Below are 20,547 nucleotides of genomic sequence, written 5' to 3'. Positions count from 1 at the left end.
CTGGGTGCCTCGCTGTTCGCTGTGGAATGAGGATGCTTAAAAAAAAAAAGCACTCATCCCCTCCCCCCTACTACACCCAACTTAAAACACACACACACACACACACACACACACACACACACACACACCTTACTCTGCCTCATAACCTCATCTGCTGCAGCAGGGCGACTGGAACTAACAGTTGCACAATGGAGTCTGAAAACACTCCACGTCTGGAACATTCAGATAGGCTTCACTTTGCCAGAGACTATAGTGGAGAAGTGGGGTGATGTGAGCGCTGTCAACACCGCCGTAAAATACAGCAAGTGCTTTGACCAAAAGGGGAGCTCTGTTATTTGTTCAGCTTTACTGTTCTGCTTTCCTCGTTTTTTCATGTTTGGTTTTTTTTTGCATTTACATTTATGTATAGAGAATAATAGAATGATGCAAGAGAAATTAGCACAAAGAAAATTTACAGAAATATATCTCAAATAGGATTTGTCAGATAATATGTTTGTTGTCCACATTTTGCTTCTTTAATTTTGCACAGGAGCTATCTACAGAGATAGCTAAACAAATTAAGTGGTTTGAGGCAAGTTTGCTTTGCCATGATTTTGGCATGTAGTTTACATGATGCAATTTGGTGGTCATTAACTCTAAGTATTAAAGTGCACCTATTATGGTATTTCAAATATTACCTTTCTTGTAGTGTGTTATAGAGCTGTTTGTGACTGTAAAAAGTCTGCAAAGTTTAAAAAATCAAAGCGCACGACAAATGGAGTTATTGACTTCCAAAAGAAGGAAGCGATTCTGAACAGCTGAAACGAGTCGTTAGTAATTCCAGACTTTACTTCCTGTACTAACCTGCATAGGTTTGTAACAAAAAGCCCCGCCTCTGGTCTTCATCGGCTGCTCGCAAACAGACGGAGCTGAAAGTCATTACAGTAGTGGGTGTTTCCTTTTCAAAACTGACAGCGGTAGACCAATCACAACAGACTCGGACATCTGACCAATCAGAGCAGAGTATGCTTTCTGAAAGGAGGAGTTTAGAATGAATCCTTTAGAACGGATCATTGAACGAGTCGTTTTTGATACTCGGGAAAAAAGGTAATGCTGCAATTTAAATTATGAGCACATTAAAGTGTTTTTTGACCTGGGTGCATGTAAATCTGTTGTATGAGACCTTTAAAGCAAAATTAGGCACGTTTCAAAACCAAAATAGGTGCACTTTAATGAACTGCGCTGGCTGAGATCCAACAGTGCAAAACTGATGAAGCATAATGTGGGCACAAATTAAATTTATGTAAAGATTTTTTGCACATATTTTTGCTATGACTATTTATCAAGACTTAAATGTTTAAATGTTTTAAATATAATTGATTAAATTAACTTTATCTTGCAAGTTGATAGTTCTAGGTAGCCTAAATGTGTAGATGATTGGATTGATTGAGCAGCTAAGTACCACTATAAAACTTTGCACTTTCTACATAAAGATGTTAAGCAAAGCACACTCCATATCAAATGAGGCACTGCTTTTTGTCTCCTGATCTCATTTTACACTATTTTCTAATGTCCTAGAGTTTGCCTGCAGCTTTACTTTAATCCAGTGGTACATTTTGTGACTGTTTTCATGTGTATTAAACGTAAACAATGACTGGAAGAAGTCATGGGTTTCACAAGGTGAAAGCATGATCATGACTCACTTGAGAGACCACATTGACAAAGGACCACTCAGATCTGTATGAACAGGGAGTTGTGTACTAATGTACAAAAATATTTACCTTTTACAATTACTCACAAGAAAAGTATGGTCAAGGCCTTTGAGAAAGAAATTGTTTTGCTTTTTTCTTCTTTAATTCTTTAATTTAAAAGTTAAATGAAATATGTTTTGTTTTTTAACAATATAACAAACCAAAACATAGAGAAAAACCAACAGAAAATTGTTTGAAAAGATTCAAAAGAAAAGAAGGCTTTGCCTTGGCCCTCTTTGTCTCCAGAACTGCTCTAAGGAATCAGTGGCAGAAGGATATTAAAACAGTCCAAAAGCTGCTTAGAGGATAAAAAGTTGGTTAGACACTGTTATAAAGGATAAGGAAGGACAAACAACTTATTAGACAATCTTTATATCACATTAAGAAATGCAAACTTTTCTCATTGAACTGATAATGATTTTCATTAGTATTATCTTAACATACACTACTTGAACAGTTTTGTTACTAGTGATAATGAAGGAACATTTGTAAAACTGAACACACTGTCCTAAGGGTATGCAATGGACAGTAAATATTACAGGTCAGTGAAACTTTCTGTGGGTTTCAGTACTGATACTATACAGCTTTGAGCCAAATGAAATTCTAAACCCACATGTTGACTCAAGGCTTATCGGATTTGAAATATTCATATGCATTTGTTGCGAACAGTATCTTGATGTGTATTTGGAAAATTGTTGTATCGTTTGTGATATACAGTATACTGTCTACAGGTCTGGAACAGTCAGATAAGCTCCGCTGTGCCAGAGACTATAGTGGAGAAGTGGGGTAAAATACAGCAAGTGCTTTGACCAAGAGGGGAGCTCTCTGTTATTTATTCAGCTTTAGTGTTCTGCTTTCCACAAGATTTTTTTTTTCATTTACATTTATGTATAGAAAATATTAGAGTGATGCAAGAGAAATCAAATAGGATTTGTCATATAATATGTTTGTTAATTGTTAATTTTGCATAGGAGCTATCTACGGAGATAGCTAAAGAAAGTAAGTGGTTTGAGGCAAGATTGCTTTACCATGATCTGATGAAATTTGGTGGTCATTAACTCTTTGGTGGTATTAATGAACTGCGCTGGCTGAGATCCACCAGTGCAAAATTTATGAAGCATAATGTGGGCACCAATTCAATATATTTAAAGATTATTTGAACATATTTTTGCCCCAAATCAGGATCTGCTATGACTATTTATCAAGACTTAAATGTTTAAATGTAACTGATTTACAGTAATAGTGATTTTACACTATTTTCTAATGTCCTACTGTTTGCCTGCAGCCTTACTTTAATACAGTAGTAATACAGTAGTAAATAGTACATTTTGTGCCTGTTTTCATGTGTATTTAATACAATCACAAATATATAATAAATACATTAACGTTGGACTGTACATAGTTGCAGTTTAACTACAAGGTCTCAATATTAAAAGTGATGGTACTGTATTGCATGAAAAGTTGCTAAATATGAAAACTAGTGTTATGTTATAGGCAACTGTAATGAATTTAACATGGACACCCCTGTAAGATGTAGAAATATGGTTGTCTGAGTGATGTCTACCCCTATCTTGAGAATATGAGGCAAATTGGAACTTAAATTGGTTGAGCAGCGACCTTTTGGACTTTAAGCAATCAAGGACAAACTGTGTGTGTGTGTGTGTGTGTGTGTGTGTGTGTGTGTGTGTGAGTGAGTGAGTGAGTGTGTGTGGAGGGTTTTCTGAACACAGTGGGATTGTCTAAAGAAGTGAAAGACCTTTCAAAATCACTCATAAGCAGGACATGTGCGGAAACACAGAGTAACATAATAAAACTACTTTTACAACCAGGTCACCCAAATCTCTTTCCAGAGAAAAATCACTCAAAAAAATACACAAGAGATATTTCTTAGATTTGTTAGTTGCCATTTGTTGTTTAGCAGCTAAATAAATGGTCACAGGTCCATTATGACAATAACTGTTTATTAAAAATATTACAATTCAAAACTTTGATACAATGAAAGTTAAAAACAATAAAAGTTTAAAAAAAAAAAAAAGTAATGAACCAGAAAAAGACTATTGATGACAAATTTTGGTATTGGTGGTCTGATTAGTTAAAGATACAAATAAAATAAGACACTCCATCATTACAAGGCACAAACTAAATATGTCCAGCGCATTATTTTCATAGTGCTGGGCACACGGGTCTGGTCTGTACTTTAGAGCACCTACTCCTTTAACTAGACAGCTATTGTAAAAATCCACATCATTTTCTCAATTAGGCAACTTTGTCTGATAGTCCATGTAAGGAAAAGTATCTGTATTCAAACTTCCCAAGTAGAGTAAGGACTCCCGAATAGATCACTTTCAGCCAACCCATGAAAACAATCAACATTATTATTATTATTATTGTTATTATTATTTATTGTTAATTAAAATCTTATAATCATCATCATCATCATCATCATCATCATGTTTTGTTAAGGATTTGGCAAATAATTGTGGTCAAAACAGTGAAACTATTATTTAAAAATGCAATTTTGGGCTGAAATCAAGGCGGTTCTGTCCTTTTTAGCCATTGGAAATGCATAGCCTAGATGTTTAAAACAGGGAGTTTCGAAAGTCCAAAAAAAGTCAACATGAGACAGTAAGAGTCCATGACCAGGGGGGAAAACAGGTCATTTACATTTAGGTTTAGACAGAAAAATCTACAGGTGCGAAGACACACAGGCTATAAGAAAACACCCACGATTCGTCCGACACGCCACCCTTTGCTCTTTAGTACAGTGGTAAATAAACTCAATACAGAATCACATTTAGGCCTGAGTTTTAGGGACAATGCTTGGCTACCTCTCTCTTCTTCTGCCACATTTTCATCAATGTGAATAGTCTACTATGCCGAAATAGCTACATGCCGCTATATTTTGACAGACTGTTATTTATTTTATTTTTTTAGAAAAGAGCTCTCCAAGGCTTCTTTGGACGGTGAAGGGTTCGAGCTTTCTAAACAAAGTCTACGTGGAACTTTGGGAGTGAAATCCTCTGTTGCAGGGTTCAACACAGAAGCTTTAAAACCGAAAAAAAAAAAAAACTTTAAGGGTGCTGGGTGGAATTTTTTTTTCTTAATAGTGTACTAAGTGTTAGGCGCAGATCACATGGCGCACAGTTAGCGGGGTATGCAGGCCGCAGTAGACATGACTTCACGCGTGGCTCCAGTTGTAGATTTACACGTAGTTCCGCTTGTCGTAGTCTCCGTTGGTCGTGGCTCTTTTCGTGGGCGCGTAGTTGACTGAGTAACCCGTACTGGCCGCTGATGATGGCGGACACGAGCAACAGAGCACCGAGCCGCCCAGCAGCAGGAGGCCCGCGGCCGCCCAGCCGATGTAGAGCGCGGCGCCCATCTCGCTCTTTTGGGACGTAGGCACGAGCGGGCTGTAAAAGTCGGTGATGATCTGGTTGGCCATCCAGCAGACGGGCACGAGTAAAAGCAGGGCGCTGACGATGTACAGCGCTCCTCCGACGTTCACCAGTCTCACCTTTACGAGCTCGGCACGGATGCAGTTCGTGCACTGCGCTCCGGCGATCACGGCCAGCAGCGCCAGCACGCACAGCACGGACGAGAACACAGTGAGCGCGCGCGCCACCTGCTTGGCGCCGCTGAGCGCCAGCATCGAGTCGTGCACCTTACACTGCATCTGTCCCGTGCTCTGCACAGCACAAGACATCCACAGGCCGTCCCACATGGTCTGCGACACCACGATGTTTCCCTCAATGTGTGCCGCCACCTTCCACGTGGGCAGACCGCACGCCGTCATCTCTAACAGCGAGCCGAGCACAGCTAGCGTCAGGCCAATCAGCTCCAGACCCGCCGAGGCCATCTTTCCTTAGAATATCGTCCTTATTATTACCCTTCGGGTCCGACGAACAGTCCGCTTCTTAAAGCGCGAAACAGCTGCTCCACTTTCCAGTTGTTGGTTTCAAAAACGCAAATGCTTCTCTTCAGGTAAACACCATCGCGTTACGTAATGCGCTCTGAATAACGGTCTTTGCGCGCAGGAGAACAGCTGCGGACACACGCTACACCAGAAGAACGGGGTGACTGAGCCTGCAAGCGTGTTCAAGGAGAAAAGCTCAACTTTTGTCCAATAGCACAGCGCCGCATCTGCTCCTGACCAATAGGAAACAGAGGAAGCTGGGTAGTAAGACAACCAGATGGGAGGAAGGGGTGAATGGCACATACTGGTTTGAAAAACTCTCTAATAGGTTGACCATAGAGAAAGAGAAGAAGAGGAACAAGAAAACCAGTACAAATCGTACACACTTCATCAATTAATATGGTATAATTTTTAGTTACTTTATTAAATCCAGCTCATTCACTTTTAATAAAAGTTATTACGATAACACTACACGCAAGTAGGTTATATATATATATATATATATATATATATATATATATATATATATATATATATATATATATATATATATATATATACACACACACATACAGACTTGCTTGTAGTGTAGTCCTAATAACTGTTTTCCCCTTTACAGTCTCGACACAGGCTAATTAAAGCTTCGGTTCGGTTACGAAGTCATGTATTATTGCCGGGAAAACCCCCCACAGCCCTCCCTGCCATTTGAAAACAAAATCATAGGATGACGCCACTGAAACTTTTAGATGTTTTTGTTTGTTTGTTTGTTTTGTTTTTTCATTAATTCATTATTAAATAGTCTACCGATTAAAGAATCACATCTATTAAAAAGTAAATAAAAATAGTGGCAACTTGCATAAATTGGCATAAAGTGGCATAAAGCCTATATCAGACATTCAACAAAAATTCATGTTCATAAAGTCTTCATTCCCAGGTCCATACATTATTATTATTATCAGTAAAACATTAAAAGTCTGTTGAAATACTAATTACCTCCTTTGATTGACCAATTTAAAAATGTTCCATTTATTTTGTTCCATTGATTTTTTTTCCTTGGGGGTTAGATGTTGCGCATTCATGGTGCAGCATGTTCATTGCCCCATTTAACTACCAAGAGTTATTATTTGAACATAGTGGTGAAAAATGGAAACAAGATAATAATTAAGCGATAATATAAGCTCATGGAGACAAATTACACTGCCCCATATTTACTCTTTGAATATTTCCAGTGGAGGACAAGCAGCAGTCAGGACGGATAATCACAGGGTTGACAGGGTTGCAAACTGGAATAGTTTTAAAATACTCCACAACTACCAAGACCCTGTGTAAAAGCAGATAATCAAAATGACATTTAAAAAAAAAAAAACCAACAAAAATAGTGTAAGGTCTACTGTAAGGCATACCGTAAGGTCAGAGAGTGTATATATGATGTACAGAACCATTTCCACTGTAAGAGATGTTGGGAGAGGGAAAGGGGGCTTATTCAGTGGACAATGTCATTATAACAGAAATGGGCATGCACCATGGTGACCTTGTTTACCGAGCAAAGCCTGAGAAAAATAAGAGAAATTTATTTCCTAATGCCTGATTTCTTTAGGCTAGTTTCAAGTATTTTGTGTGGATTTTGAGATGAAACTTAGCAACCCTGGATAATGATACAGTCCTCTCCAAATGCACTGGACTGGCAAGGCCAATTCTTTTGTTTTTGCTATACATTGATGACATTTGGGTTTGAGATCAAAAGATGAATATGATAGATGATAAAGTCCACCTATTTTTCAAGTGATCAAAAATAGTGGAACATGTGGCCAACATGTGTTTCTTGTTGCCCAGGTGTGTTCTGTTAGACGGATTGTTTTATCAGTTAATAACTTTAGTTAGTTAGTTACAGCTACATTTATATAGCGCTTTTCTAGACACTCAAAGCACTTCACATAGTATTGGGGGGATCTCCTCAACCACCACTAATGTGTAACATCCACCTGGATGATGCAACGGCAGCCATAGTGCGCCAGAACGCCCACCACACACCAGCTATTAGAGGAGAGGAGAGAGTGATGTACCCAATTCAGAGATGGGGATTATAAGGGGGCCATGATAGAGAAGGGCCAATGGGGGAATTTCACCAGGATTTGCCAGGGTATACACATACTCTTTACGAGAAGTCTCCTGGGATTTTTAATGACCCCAGAGAGTCAGGACCTCCGTTTAACGTCTCATCCGAAAGACGGTGCTGTTTCTATGTCTTTGAATGTCTACTCTTGGTTTGAGCCCTGGGTTTCACCTGTGAAGACTGCATTTGTTGTTAAAAGGGATAAACCAACATGAAGACCAGAAAGCTGTCTATGGGAGAAAATCAGGCCACTTTGAAGCTGAGAATAGAGGGAAAATCAATCAGAGCATTTGCACAAGCATTGCAAATGCACAAGCATAACCAATACAGCAATTTGGAATGTCCTGAAAAAGAAAGAAACCACCGGTGTAATAACAACCAGACATCAAACAGGTTGACCAAGGAATACAATAGCAATTGATGACAGAAACATTGTCCTGTGATGAAAAACCAAAAAACAACAGGGGTGAGGTATCACAATCCACCATTTGAAGAAGTCTTCTGAATGCAGAAATATACAAGCCACACCACAAGATGCAAGGCACTCACAAGCAGTAAGAATCAGAAAGCCAGACTGGAATTTGCAGAGAAATACAGAGATGAGCAACAAGCATTCTGGAACGAAGATTAACCTCTACCAAAGTGATGGAAAGGCCAAAGTGTGGAGAAAGAAAGGATCTTCTCATGATCCAAAAGTTACAAGCTCATCTGTGAAACATGGTGCAGGTATTGTCATGGCTTGGACTTGCATGGCTGCTTCTGGACTGGGCTCACTAATCTTTATTGATGATGTAACTCATGAAGGGGGGGGGGGGGCTGAATGTTTTAAACTGGCCAAGTCAATCAGCAGACCTTAACCCAATTCTGCATGCACTTCACCTCCTGATAGGGAGATCGAAGGTTAGGAGAAACATCCCTAAGTAAACAACAACCGAAAGAAGTTACAGTTAATGCCCGGAGAAGCCTCACAAAGGATGAGACCTGGTGAGCCAGGCTCCCTGGGGTCCACCTCCCCCATGGAGCCAACCAGATTATGAGCTATGTACTGTTGAGGCTCGGTTTTTGTTCAGAATTTGAGGGTGTGAGAATTTTCACACTTTGATTTTGAGCATGTACAGTATATTGCTCTACGTAACTCAAATGCTGGGGTTTGCATTGTGCAGTTTTAACAACTTCATATGGCTAGTTTCATAAATATAATAATTACACAGAAAAAGGGGATGTACGTGGAAGGATGATACTTTTTGTTCCGTTAAACAGCACGTACAGTCACGTCCATTAAGCTCGACAAAACAGCCCGAGCGCACTTTTCACAGAAACTATGCGCGTTTTCCACCATCTTGGCTCTAATTTGCCCTTTACACTCATTCTATGCGACGCCTATTAGGAGCCGCAATGTCGCCTGTTGCGCTCTACTCCGGTGTCAGAGCCTGAACGGTATTGTGGGACGGAGGCGGAATTGCAGCGGTTTCCGGATCCCCTGGACTGTCCTAGGACAAGTGAGAATATAAGGGAGGAGAAGAGAAGTCTGTGTTTTGTATTTTTGTCAGACGTTTACACCGAGGTAAGCGCTTCTTAAGCATTGAAAATGAATCGAGGTAGCCTGCTTGCGCCGCCTGAGTGGACAGCTGAGTCCAGTGAAACATTGTAGCCGGATGTGTTGCGTGCGGAAGTTAAAAGTTACTACGAACGGATAAAACAGTTTGCGAGTCGTCATAATAACAACACACGGTTCAACTTTCATGAAATGCTGATATTTTTTCGAGTATTTAAAGTCATCATTTAACACGAGCTAACGTTTTTTTGACATTTCTCATTTTTTCCAGTACTAACATCAGCGCCCCTAAAACAGGGTGTGGGCGCTTTAGGCGCTTGAGCTAAAGTAATGAATAGGACAGTGAAGGCCCAGTGAAACCTATCACAGGTTTATCTGCCATCCCTATTAGTCAATCAGACTATTAATGTTAAACACCACCACAAAGGATACACTGCTCTCTCATTTGTTTATGGAGACTTTGGGTGTGTGGGTGTTTGGAGGATTGTGAGAGTAAGCAGAACATGCCAATGCTTCGAAAAATGTAATGTTAATTAATTGCGAGTCTGTTTTTAGAGGATTTAAACCTAACATGGTGAGCAAATTATATTATAGAATTCAGGCAGTTTTACTGGGGTTATTATACAGTGTAGCAAGTAATAATCTGGAAAGACCTTTGTAATATCACAGTCTAAAACTGGATTTAAAGAGAAGCAAATTAGTAAATGAATCATACGTAAATGAGTCACATGTAAATGTATCACTTGAATATGAATCACATGAAAATGAATCTCATGAAAATGTATCACAAGTAAATGCATCACATACGTAAATGAATCACATGAAAATGTATCGCTTGAATATGAGTCTCATGAATATGAATCTCATTGAAAATGAATCACATGTAAATGAACCATATGAAAATGAATAAATAAATTAAAGACAAACACCACCACAAAGAGAGGGCTAGTACTTGGCCAGAGCTGTCGGTGTGACCGGAATGTATCTAAAACGAGGGGCAGTTTGGAACCCTCCAGAAATCTGGTGTAATTTCATGAGTTGGGTTGGATTCATTTCAATGCTTTGTACTCATAGCCATGTTTAGAGTAACAGCATTTTATGTAGTATTTTTCATACTACTGCCTTAACCCATGTATTTTATGGCCTATTGTTTTATTTTGCACATATACACAATGAGCACTTTATTAGGAACACCTGTACACCTACTCATTCATGCAACTATCTAATCAGTCACGCGTGTGGTAGCTGTGCAATGCAGAAAGTCCGGCAGATACGGGCCAGCAGCATAAAAAAATGTGATCGCAGTGATTTTGACTGTGGCATGATTGTTGATGCCAGACGGACTGAGTATTTGAATATTTCTTTAACTGCTGATCTCCTGGGATTTTCACGCACAACAGTCTTGAGTTTACTCAGAATGGTGCAATAAAGAAAGAACATCCAGTGAGCAGCAGTTCTGCAGAAATGTCATTTCAAACTGGCTTCATGACAATGAGTTCAGTGTGGAGGTCTTTCCAGTGGAGGTCTTTCCAGTCCCCGGATCTGAATCCAATAGAACACCTTTGGGATGTTGTAGAACGGGAGATTTGCAGCCTGAAAGATCACCTGAAAAATCTGTCAACATGGTACAGAATCTCAGTGGAATGTTTGGAATGTCTTTTGGAATCCATACTATGAAGAACTGAGACTTGAATTGAGTTTTGAGAGCAAAGGGAGGCCCTATCCAGTATTAGTATAGTATTTAATAATGTGCTCTGTGAGCATAATTATAAATTAATCTTTATATAAGTTAGCATTTGGACATCTAAAAGAAAACAGTTGATTATGTTATAGGTGCAGATTTGAAATAAATAAGTGCAGTCAATCATGTGTTATCAAAAACACAATGCTTATCCCAGGAACAGTGGGTGTGAGGTGGAAGTATACCCTGGATGAGACCCCAGTCCATCGCAGGGCACCATGTACACTAGCGTAGTCAATCTCATACTATGCATGTTTTTGGGAGGTGGGAGGAAATCAGAGAACCTTAAGGAAACCTGCATTGACACGGGGAGAACATGTGGTACTCCATGTAGACAGTAACCCGAGCTCAGGATTGAACTGGGGACCTTTTAGTTGTGTCAGCAACACTACCCCCTGCACAAACAATCTGTTCCTAGTTAGATTTTTACACTGAGACCACATAAAATTGAATGGTCTGAATAATAAAGCGTCTTTATATCGAGTGTGTGATTTTAGTTGTGAAGTCTGCTAGAACATAACCTTTAGGTCCTCCTTTCACTTTCATGACCCATTATAAAGTTAATCTGTGATGCCAGGGGAAACCAGGTTCCATTGAGTAGCAAAGGGACATTTACCTGACATAACACAAATGATTTCTTTATTACCCCCACATTCCCATTAGTTAATAAGGAATTATTCTGTGTTTTAACGGTGCAAATTATGAATATGGTATTTTCTTTAACAGAAATGTGACAGTGTTTGTAAGCTCTGTGTGCACCCAGCAGTCAGTGCTTGATCGAGTAATAGTAAAATTTTTGTGGCATGTACACAATACAAAGTTTTTAGGTTGATGTTTTCTTTGGATGATAAGTGGTACACTCATGAAATATGGGCCAGACCTGTTAATTTAGGAATAGACAGAGATTATGACAGCTGGATAAACAACGTTTGTTCTTCAAAATTAGATATGGTGGCAGGTGAACTGGTGAGATTAGACAGAAATGATAACTGTTTACCGGGTCTTTAAAAAGATGGTCAATTAGCTAAGGGTCTACCTACTCATGATCTAATACATGACGTGGACTTTGTGTGGTTTGAGAACGACCATTGTGTGATACAGCCATGACTTTATGGTCACCTATTTGAATCTATAATTATCCATAACCTGGCAGTTGTAGGTTGGTGACCAGTGATGGCCACCTATAGTGGACTCATCCAGTACTTAACATGTAACCATTTAATCAATTATTATAATATTGTATATAATCATATTATTATAAAAATGATACAGCTTTTTTTCCCTATTGTTTGCTTTTCAGAGCACAATTTTTGTTGGGTTGTGTTAATGGTGACGAGCATCCCAAAAGTTTCCAAGTGTGGCAGTATATACTTTGTGAAACTAGAAATAATACAAACATTGTCATTAAACATTAAAATTCAGGAAAGAATACAAGTCACACCTTTCTATGGCTGAATCTCAAATAGTGTTCTATCGGACATCTAGTTCACTACAACAGGAAACTTTACTGTGGGCAAAAACTGGGGGAAAAAATTCAGAATTATATGATAAAACTCTGATTTTGCCTCCTGAAGCTGCCAGAAGAAGGACATTTAAAAAATAAAAAAAAAACTTTGTCATCGCTACGCTACCTTGGTGTTTGGTAACTTGTGAGTGTTCAAAATGGCTTTTATGTAACAAGTCAGTGATTTATTACATTTACATTATTACATCAGTGCTCTACACATTTTCTATCTCTGATATGTCCATGATACTCTTGGTACCAGGACAAAATTCAGTATGGTTGCTTGGTTACAGTACAGGTCGTTTGGCATCCAAAACAAAATGTGAGCTTATACATTTATGATACCATGTGTTTTTACATTACTGGTGTAAAAATTCTAATAGATGGCTTGAGAAATATTTTTGATGTACTTTTGATGTCTGATTATGTTCAGTCATCACCAATAATTTCCAACTAAGCTAGGTGTCAGCTATATATTTGACTACTTCACTGACCTGGGTTACATTTGATCTAGTGTATTAAGAATCTGAGCGCACAATGATTTCATGTCTCATGCTGATTTAGGAAACCTGTCCTTGTCCCTATCCCTTGTGTCTGTGTATCTAGTCGATCTAATTCCCTTAATATGCTTACTGTACATTATGTATGGCTCCCCATCACATTTTTCCATGGCTTATTCATTGGAAAGCTTCACAACCCTTTTAGACTTAATGACTGAAAGAGCAAATCTTTTAAGTCAGGTCACCACTGGTGGTCACCTGCTATTGGGGTGGAAAGTGTAGGTTCTCAACAATATTAGGAAAACATGATTACCGTTATTGTGTAGCTACTATGCATAAAAAAGCGTTTGTTGGTTGTTGCTTTTTTTACACAGAAACTTTCACAAAAACTAGGTTACATTTAGATGTCAATATACACAAGATTTGTTAGAGTAATAGAAAGATCAGTATAATGCCCACAAGCTTGATTAATACAAGAGTGTGTGTGTAAATCTGTGCTCTCATTCTGTGCCTCATGTGAAGCTGCTTTGTGTGATTACCGTGGTAATAAAAGAGCCACTTCATTAATCTAAATCCACATTATTGTTTTCACTTTTGGCAGCAAGCAATAACAGGACCTCCCTCTGTGTGTGTGTGTGTGTGTGTGTGTGTGTGTGTGTGTGTGCACGCGCTTTGAGATTATAGACCACTTGCCATTGTTCAAAGCCGTTCTCAGTGCCGTTACTATGTATTCTACTGTGCACCTAAGTGCTACCATTTTAATAGGAAGTAAGTCAAAGATAAATAATTATCATATGAAATGAAACCTCCTTTATGATATTAAACTGTTTTTTGTATTGTGCAATTGTGTTGTATTGTATTGTGTTTGATACAAAAGGTTGGAAACTTGGTGATTGAGCTTTTAAGCTTTTCAACTTTCTCTAAATATATTGCCCTTAGGTAAAAATAGAAATACTTATGAAAAACCGCAAATTCTTAAAGCCCCGAGTGTCTACTTTCATACGAGCCATTAACCACTACTGTGGTGTGTGACAGCACAAATAATTTCCATGCTGAACACGGGCACCCCCCACACCCCGCAAATTCCATCTTTTGGCCACTGGTAAAAAGAGTCAAAATGATTCAAGCCATTAAAATGTTTCTCTTTCTATTATTGAATGACGTCCTCTTTAAAAAAAAATTGTATCATTTGTGTTAACCGGTTACGGTACAAACCAGCACATTGCATACATTTTGGAAGACCACATGGTACAGAAACAGACTTTTCACATCAGATTTAAGTCAACCATTGATTAGAATTAGTTCACTTCTTAGGAGGGCTGTACAGTATGTGCAAGAAAGGTCTTCAGGGCGATGAAAGATAAACAATTGTTCTCTCCCTCTGTTTATGGAGTTGCACACTCCCCCCACATCATCCCGTGGCTTTATATCACCACTGCATATTGTGCATGTGTGTGAAGATAAACCTCATGTGGTCAGTGAATGTAGGTGTGTCAGAGGTGAAAAAACAGATGACAGTACGTTTCAGGGAAAACATTGTTTTTCATCCTGTACATTAATTTCAAACATAACTTCAAAGTGTATTACAGATGTACCTCTAAAGCTTGAATGTGCTTTCTCTCTCCCTCTCTCTCTCTCTCTCTCTCTCTCTCTCTCTCTCTCTCTCTGTCTATCCATCTATATCTCTCTCTCTCTCTCTCTCTCTTCAGTTATTTTTCCAAGTAGCTGCAGGCATGTCACAGTCTGGAGAAAAAGGCAAGGTAGGGTATGAAAACCTAGCACCCACTAAAAAGTTATATTTTTTGGCCTATCTAAGCATCTCTGTCTGTCTGTCTGTTTGTTTGTTTGTTTTTATTCGATTGTTTGTTGTAGTTCCCTGAGGCTGCTGGGTATGTGGGCTTTGCTAACCTCCCTAACCAGGTACATAGGAAGTCTGTGAAGAAAGGCTTTGAGTTTACACTGATGGTAGTTGGTGAGTTACAGAAACACACTCTCGCACATGTAATTCGGTTGAGTTTATTACTTTGTCTGACTAAGTTTTGTTTTGTAGGAGAGTCTGGACTGGGTAAATCCACTCTCATCAACAGCCTGTTTCTCACTGACCTCTATCCAGAACGCTACATACCTGGAGCAGCAGGTACCCTTTTGTCCATGGCCTAAATGTTTAATTCTTTCTTTCTTTCCTTCTCTTGTGCGCTCTCTTCCCCTCCATGGCCTCCTACAGATAATGAAATAATGCTGAATAGATGACTTTCTGAAGTTTCTGAAAACAGAAGTGCTTAAGGTGGAATGCCGAAAGTTTTTCATTTTGATCTCCCGAATAGTAAAGCCCCTAAAGTCTCCCATGGAGTCAGATGTATATTAAAAGTCCAAAACAATAACTCACTTTTAATCAACATAATCCTGCACATGGCTCCATGTTTTAGCCAGGTCACATAGCTTACATACCCCTAGCTGACTGAACATTACAATAAATGACTACGTGGTTCCAAAAGTACTCAGACACTGATCGTTTTTACAGCTTTAGCTCCACTGTTTTGTAATTAAAATGGGAGGTCAAAGTCCAGGGGCCTCATTTATCAACCATGCGTATGCATAGTCTTGTGCGTAAACAGTACATACACACGTTTTTATGCATTGAATGGGATTTTATCAAGTTTTGTTTATGGGTGAGGTTGTGCGTGCATTTCCACACATTCCTGATCATGCACATGCAAGAACCCCTAGTGGTATACCCCTTGCAGGGAAACGATGCAGAGCTTCTTTATCACATACTGTCTATCATATCAGCATAACTGAGAGAAAAATTACTGATTTCTCTGCTCACAAAATGCCGACAGATGGAATGTAAATTAAATCATATAAAATGCACATTTAAAGACTGATTCAAACTTATGCCTTGTTTGAAGATTTGACTCATGCAGCTTTGAGGAAGGAGGACATGTTTTAGCACCACTAGAAAATGTGCTGAGAGTGAGGAGTGGCTCATTAGTTGATTTTGTTTGCCTAGTACAGATTTAGTTTATCTCTATTCTAGGGCTTGTAGTAATGGGAACATTTTAAAAGAATGAGACATTTAAAAAAGAAATTGGAGACAGGTCTGTCATTTCCTAAACAACAACGACTTGAATAATAACACCTCTTCTCTTCACTTGTATCACTCACATTGCAATATATTACCTTCAAAACCAGCAGAGGAAAAGACAGCAAAAATAAAAATAAATACATTTTCATGCCATCACAGAGTTTCTAAATGTAACTGGGGAAATAGAATGCCCACATGTATTCATTATATATATATTATGTTATATATATATATATATATATATATATATATATATATATATATATATATATATGCGCCACAGGGTCTACGAAGATGAACTGCAGAGTCACAGAAGTAAAGATACTGTTGCTGTTGGTTTATTTGACACTTTTATCAGTAGTTTGTCTAATACATAAATAAATGGGAATATATATATGTACATACATACCTACATACATACACACACAGTATCTCACAAAAGTGAGTACACCCCTCACTTTTTTGTAAATATTTGATTATATCTTTTCATGTAACAACACTGAAGAAATGACACTTTGCTACAATTTAAAGTAGTGAGTGTACAGCTTGTATAACAGTGTAAATTTGCTGTCCCTTCAAAATAACTCAATACACATCCATTAATGTCTAAACCGCTGGCAACAAAAGTGAGTACACCCCTAAGTGAAAATGTCCAAATTGGGCCCTAAGTGTCAATATTTTTTGTGGCATGTTCCATGTCATCTGAAACAAGCAGCACCTTGAGCAGGCTACTATGCTTTTTAAAGGAAGTTGTTTACCATATATGGCGATTTCTTTATAGGGCGTTTCTTTACGCAAATGAATGTGCCCATGCACGAGCGTGTTCATTTGAATCAATTTAGAATGTGTGGGATTTATCAGTGGCCATAGCCTACAACTGTATGTATGCATGTGTGATAAAGACCAACTTTCTTGTGCGTACGGGTGGGTTTAGTACGTGTTTTACACACACTTTCATAAATAAGACCCCAGGCCTGAAAATGTACTCACAAAAAAAACTTTTTATACACACACAAAAAAAGATATAACTTTTCTATACTGTTTTCTATACTGAGGTGTCATGCTCATAAAGAGAAAAGGTGTGTTTCAGTCTCTCCATGACCGCCCAGAGATGTTTAGATTTTTTTTTCTTATGGTAGTTAATGGAAACATGCAATTATTCTAATTTTATTATGTTGATTTTTTTTTGTAAATTTGCTTCAAAACATTTAAATATTTGAATGAAATATGACTTGTCAATTTCAAAATGTACAAAGATGTCAGAGGTTCACTGAAGGGGTCCTGTTTTTTCCTGATTATTGTAGAGAAGATTGAGCGGACAGTGCAGATTGAGGCCTCGACGGTGGAGATTGAGGAGAGGGGGGTGAAGCTCCGCCTCACCGTGGTGGATACTCCTGGATATGGAGATGCCATCAACAGTCAAGACTGGTTAGTGAGAGTGTTGATGTCTGGTTGGTTTGGTATTTGAAACTTTGCTGTCATGTCTGGTTAAGTGTAAACCAAGTGGTGACCTGTAGCTTGGAGTACTGATATGGATTGTTGGCAGCGGCATGTTTGGGGGGGATCCTCCGTGCTCAGCACTGTCACAGGCATGATTCAAACACTATAAAGTAATGCTTTTCTTTGTTCTATAGTGTTTTATTCACGTCAAGTCAAATGAGAGTAGCTCTCAAGTCCAGTTACAGTCGAAAGTCATTCATATCTATCACATCTGTAGCATATGTGCGATTACCACGGACAAGAATTCGTCAAAGACATTCGAATGGAAAACCTGTTTACTCAAAATTTCCTACAGTGGATGTCTAAGTTGTTATGCAAGTCAGTAAATGTTTAATATGTGAGTCTACAATGTGAATTCAAAACAACAACAACCATTACGTTCTAACAGTAGAGGTCTTAAAATTAGACCGACACGATGGGTTGTTTTGTGTTCTCCATTGAGGCACCACAAAGTCTTCCCTGGAATAAGTAGTCCCACTCTGAAAGATGAACAAGACAGATTTAAGCTTGATTTACAAAAAAAGAAAAAAAAAGTCCCAAGTCTCCCAAGGTCATTTTGAAGTGAAATCTCAAGTCGTAGATGTACGAGTCCAAGTGAATCTGCAGTTCATGAAAATCATGCTGCAGGTTGCGTAACAAATTTCAAGTTTAAACAAGTTTAAAGATAATATCTAGGATAATACTTTGGGGTTTTTTTCTCTCCACGTTTTGTATTTCTTCTTTTCTATATTTTTTTCCTGATATTCTAGACCACTCTAACTCTTGTACAAACCAGCATTAATCTCTAGTTTTTAGGTCATGAATTCTTGTAGATTGTCGAAGTCCAAACTTATTTGCAAAGAGCCAGCATGGCTGCAGGTTTTCATTCAAGTTAAACAGGGGTCACGCCTAATTCAGCCTGCTGAATCTGCTGATCTTGGCCTTCAATCAGCTTTCTGTTGTGGCTCCTGCTTGGTTGGAACGAAATGCTGCAGCAACACTGGCCCTTTGCACATGAGATTGGACAACCCTGGACTAAATGCTTTGCATCACTGTGTCCTCAGCCTCTGCCGGTTGATTAAATATGAATGTAAATGTAAGAGCAAGTCCACGACTACTATATTATTGTCTTAAGTGATCTTTTATATTATTTAACTCATTTTTATCTTGTTCGACAGTTTTAAGACTATCATCCAGTACATTGACAATCAGTTTGAGCGCTACCTGCATGATGAAAGTGGCCTGAATCGCAGACACATTGTGGACAACAGAGTTCACTGCTGCTTCTATTTTATATCTCCATTTGGACACGGGTAAGACAACCCATACTAACACACAACATTTTTTTAGTATCCTTCTGAGGCCCTTGAACTGAAATAATTATTAATGCTGATAACGAATGCTTTATGCCTTAAGCTCAGTAACCCAAAAGGAAACCTTTTGGCTCTTTTATTTTTGTGTTGTGGGTACTTCTCCATCCACTATGATATGTGTGTGTGTGTGTGTGTGTGTGTGTGTGTGTGTGTATATATATATATATACAGTGAGGGAAAAAAGTATTTGATCCCCTGCTGATTTTGTACGTTTGCCCACTGACAAAGAAATGATCAGTCTATAATTTTAATGGTAGTTGTATTTGAACAGTGAGAGACAGAATAACAACAAAAAAATCCAGAAAAACGCATGTCAAAAATTTTATAAATTAATTTGCATTTTAATGAGGGAAAAAAGTATTTGACCCCCTCTCAATCAGAAAGATTTCTGGCTCCCAGGTGTCTTTTATACAGGTAACGAGCTGAGATTAGGAGCACACTCTTAAAGGGAGTGCTCCTAATATCAGTTTGTTACCTGTATAAAAGACACCTGTCCACAGAAGCAATCAATCAGTCATATTCCAAACTCTCCACCATGGCCAAGAACAAAGAGCTCTCCAAGGATGTCAGGGACAAGACTGTAGACCTACACAAGTCTGGAATGGGCTACAAGACCATTGCAAAGCAGCTTGGTGAGAAGGGGACAACAGTTGGTGCGATTATTCGCAAATGGAAGAAGCACAAAAGAACTGTCAATCTCCCTCGGCCTGGGGTTCCATGCAAGATCTCACCTCGTGGAGTTGCATTGATCATGAGAACAGTGAGGAATCAGCCCAGAACTACACGGGACGATCTTGTCAATGATCTCAAGGCAGCTGGGACCATAGTCACCAAGAAAACAATTGGTAACACACTACGCCGTGAAGGACTGAAATCCTGCAGCGCGCGCAAGGTCCGCTGCTCAAGAAAACACATATACATGCCCGTCTGAAGTTTGCCAATGAACATCTGAATGATTCTGAGGACAACTGGGTGAAAGCGTTGAGGTCAGATGAGACCAAAATGGAGCTCTTTGGCATCAACTCAACTCGCCGTGTTTGGAGGAGGAGGAATGCTGCCTATGACCCCTGGAACACCATCCCCACCGTCAAACATGGAGGTGGAAACATTATGCTTTGGGGTTTTTTTTCTGCTAAGGGGACAGGACAACTTCACCGCATCAAAGGGACGATGGACGGGGCCATGTACCGTCAAATCTTGGGTGAAAACCTCCTTCCCTCAGACAGGGCATTGAAAATGGGTCGTGGATGGATATTCCAGCATGACAATGACCCAAAACACATGGCCAAGGCAACAAAGGAGTGGCTCAAGAAGAAGCACATTAAGGTCCTGGAGTGACCTAGGCAGTCTCCAGACCTTAATCCCATAGAAAATCTGTGGAGAGAGCTGAAGGTTCGAGTTGCCAAACGTCAGCCTCGAAACCTTAATGATTTGGAGAAGATCTGCAAAGAGGAGTAGGACAAAATCCCTCCTGAGATGTGTGCAAACCTGGTGGCCAACTACAAGAAACGTCTGACCTCTGTGATTGCCAACAAGGGTTTTTAAACCAAGTAC

General features: G+C 39.0%; 2 protein-coding genes across 2 annotated transcripts in view; one reads left to right on the top strand and one right to left on the bottom strand.

Annotated features, from left to right (window-relative positions):
* Positions 1 to 4,067: 4,067 nt before the first annotated feature.
* cldn5a (claudin 5a) lies at positions 4,068 to 5,792 on the bottom strand. Its single transcript, XM_053624895.1, has one exon. It carries the CDS (start codon positions 5,584 to 5,586, stop codon positions 4,933 to 4,935), a length of 654 nt encoding a protein of 217 aa, XP_053480870.1. The 5' UTR covers positions 5,587 to 5,792; the 3' UTR covers positions 4,068 to 4,932.
* Positions 5,793 to 9,181: 3,389 nt separating this feature from the next.
* Positions 9,182 to 20,547, top strand: part of zgc:63587 (uncharacterized protein LOC393431 homolog) — a 30,399-nt gene continuing 19,033 nt past the window's right edge. Inside the window, exons 1-6 of the mRNA XM_053624894.1 lie at positions 9,182 to 9,320; positions 14,766 to 14,816; positions 14,929 to 15,028; positions 15,107 to 15,193; positions 17,446 to 17,569; positions 18,799 to 18,933. Coding sequence (XP_053480869.1) covers positions 14,790 to 14,816; positions 14,929 to 15,028; positions 15,107 to 15,193; positions 17,446 to 17,569; positions 18,799 to 18,933 — 473 coding nt within the window. The 5' untranslated portion in view covers positions 9,182 to 9,320; positions 14,766 to 14,789. The remainder of the gene's footprint in view (positions 9,321 to 14,765; positions 14,817 to 14,928; positions 15,029 to 15,106; positions 15,194 to 17,445; positions 17,570 to 18,798; positions 18,934 to 20,547) is intronic.

This window comes from Ictalurus furcatus, chromosome 5 (genome assembly GCF_023375685.1).
Source record: "Ictalurus furcatus strain D&B chromosome 5, Billie_1.0, whole genome shotgun sequence".
NCBI classification, from domain to species: domain Eukaryota; kingdom Metazoa; phylum Chordata; class Actinopteri; order Siluriformes; family Ictaluridae; genus Ictalurus; species Ictalurus furcatus.
The sequence above is the reverse complement of the archived record's forward strand: the minus strand, read 5'-3'. Positions and strand labels throughout refer to the sequence as shown.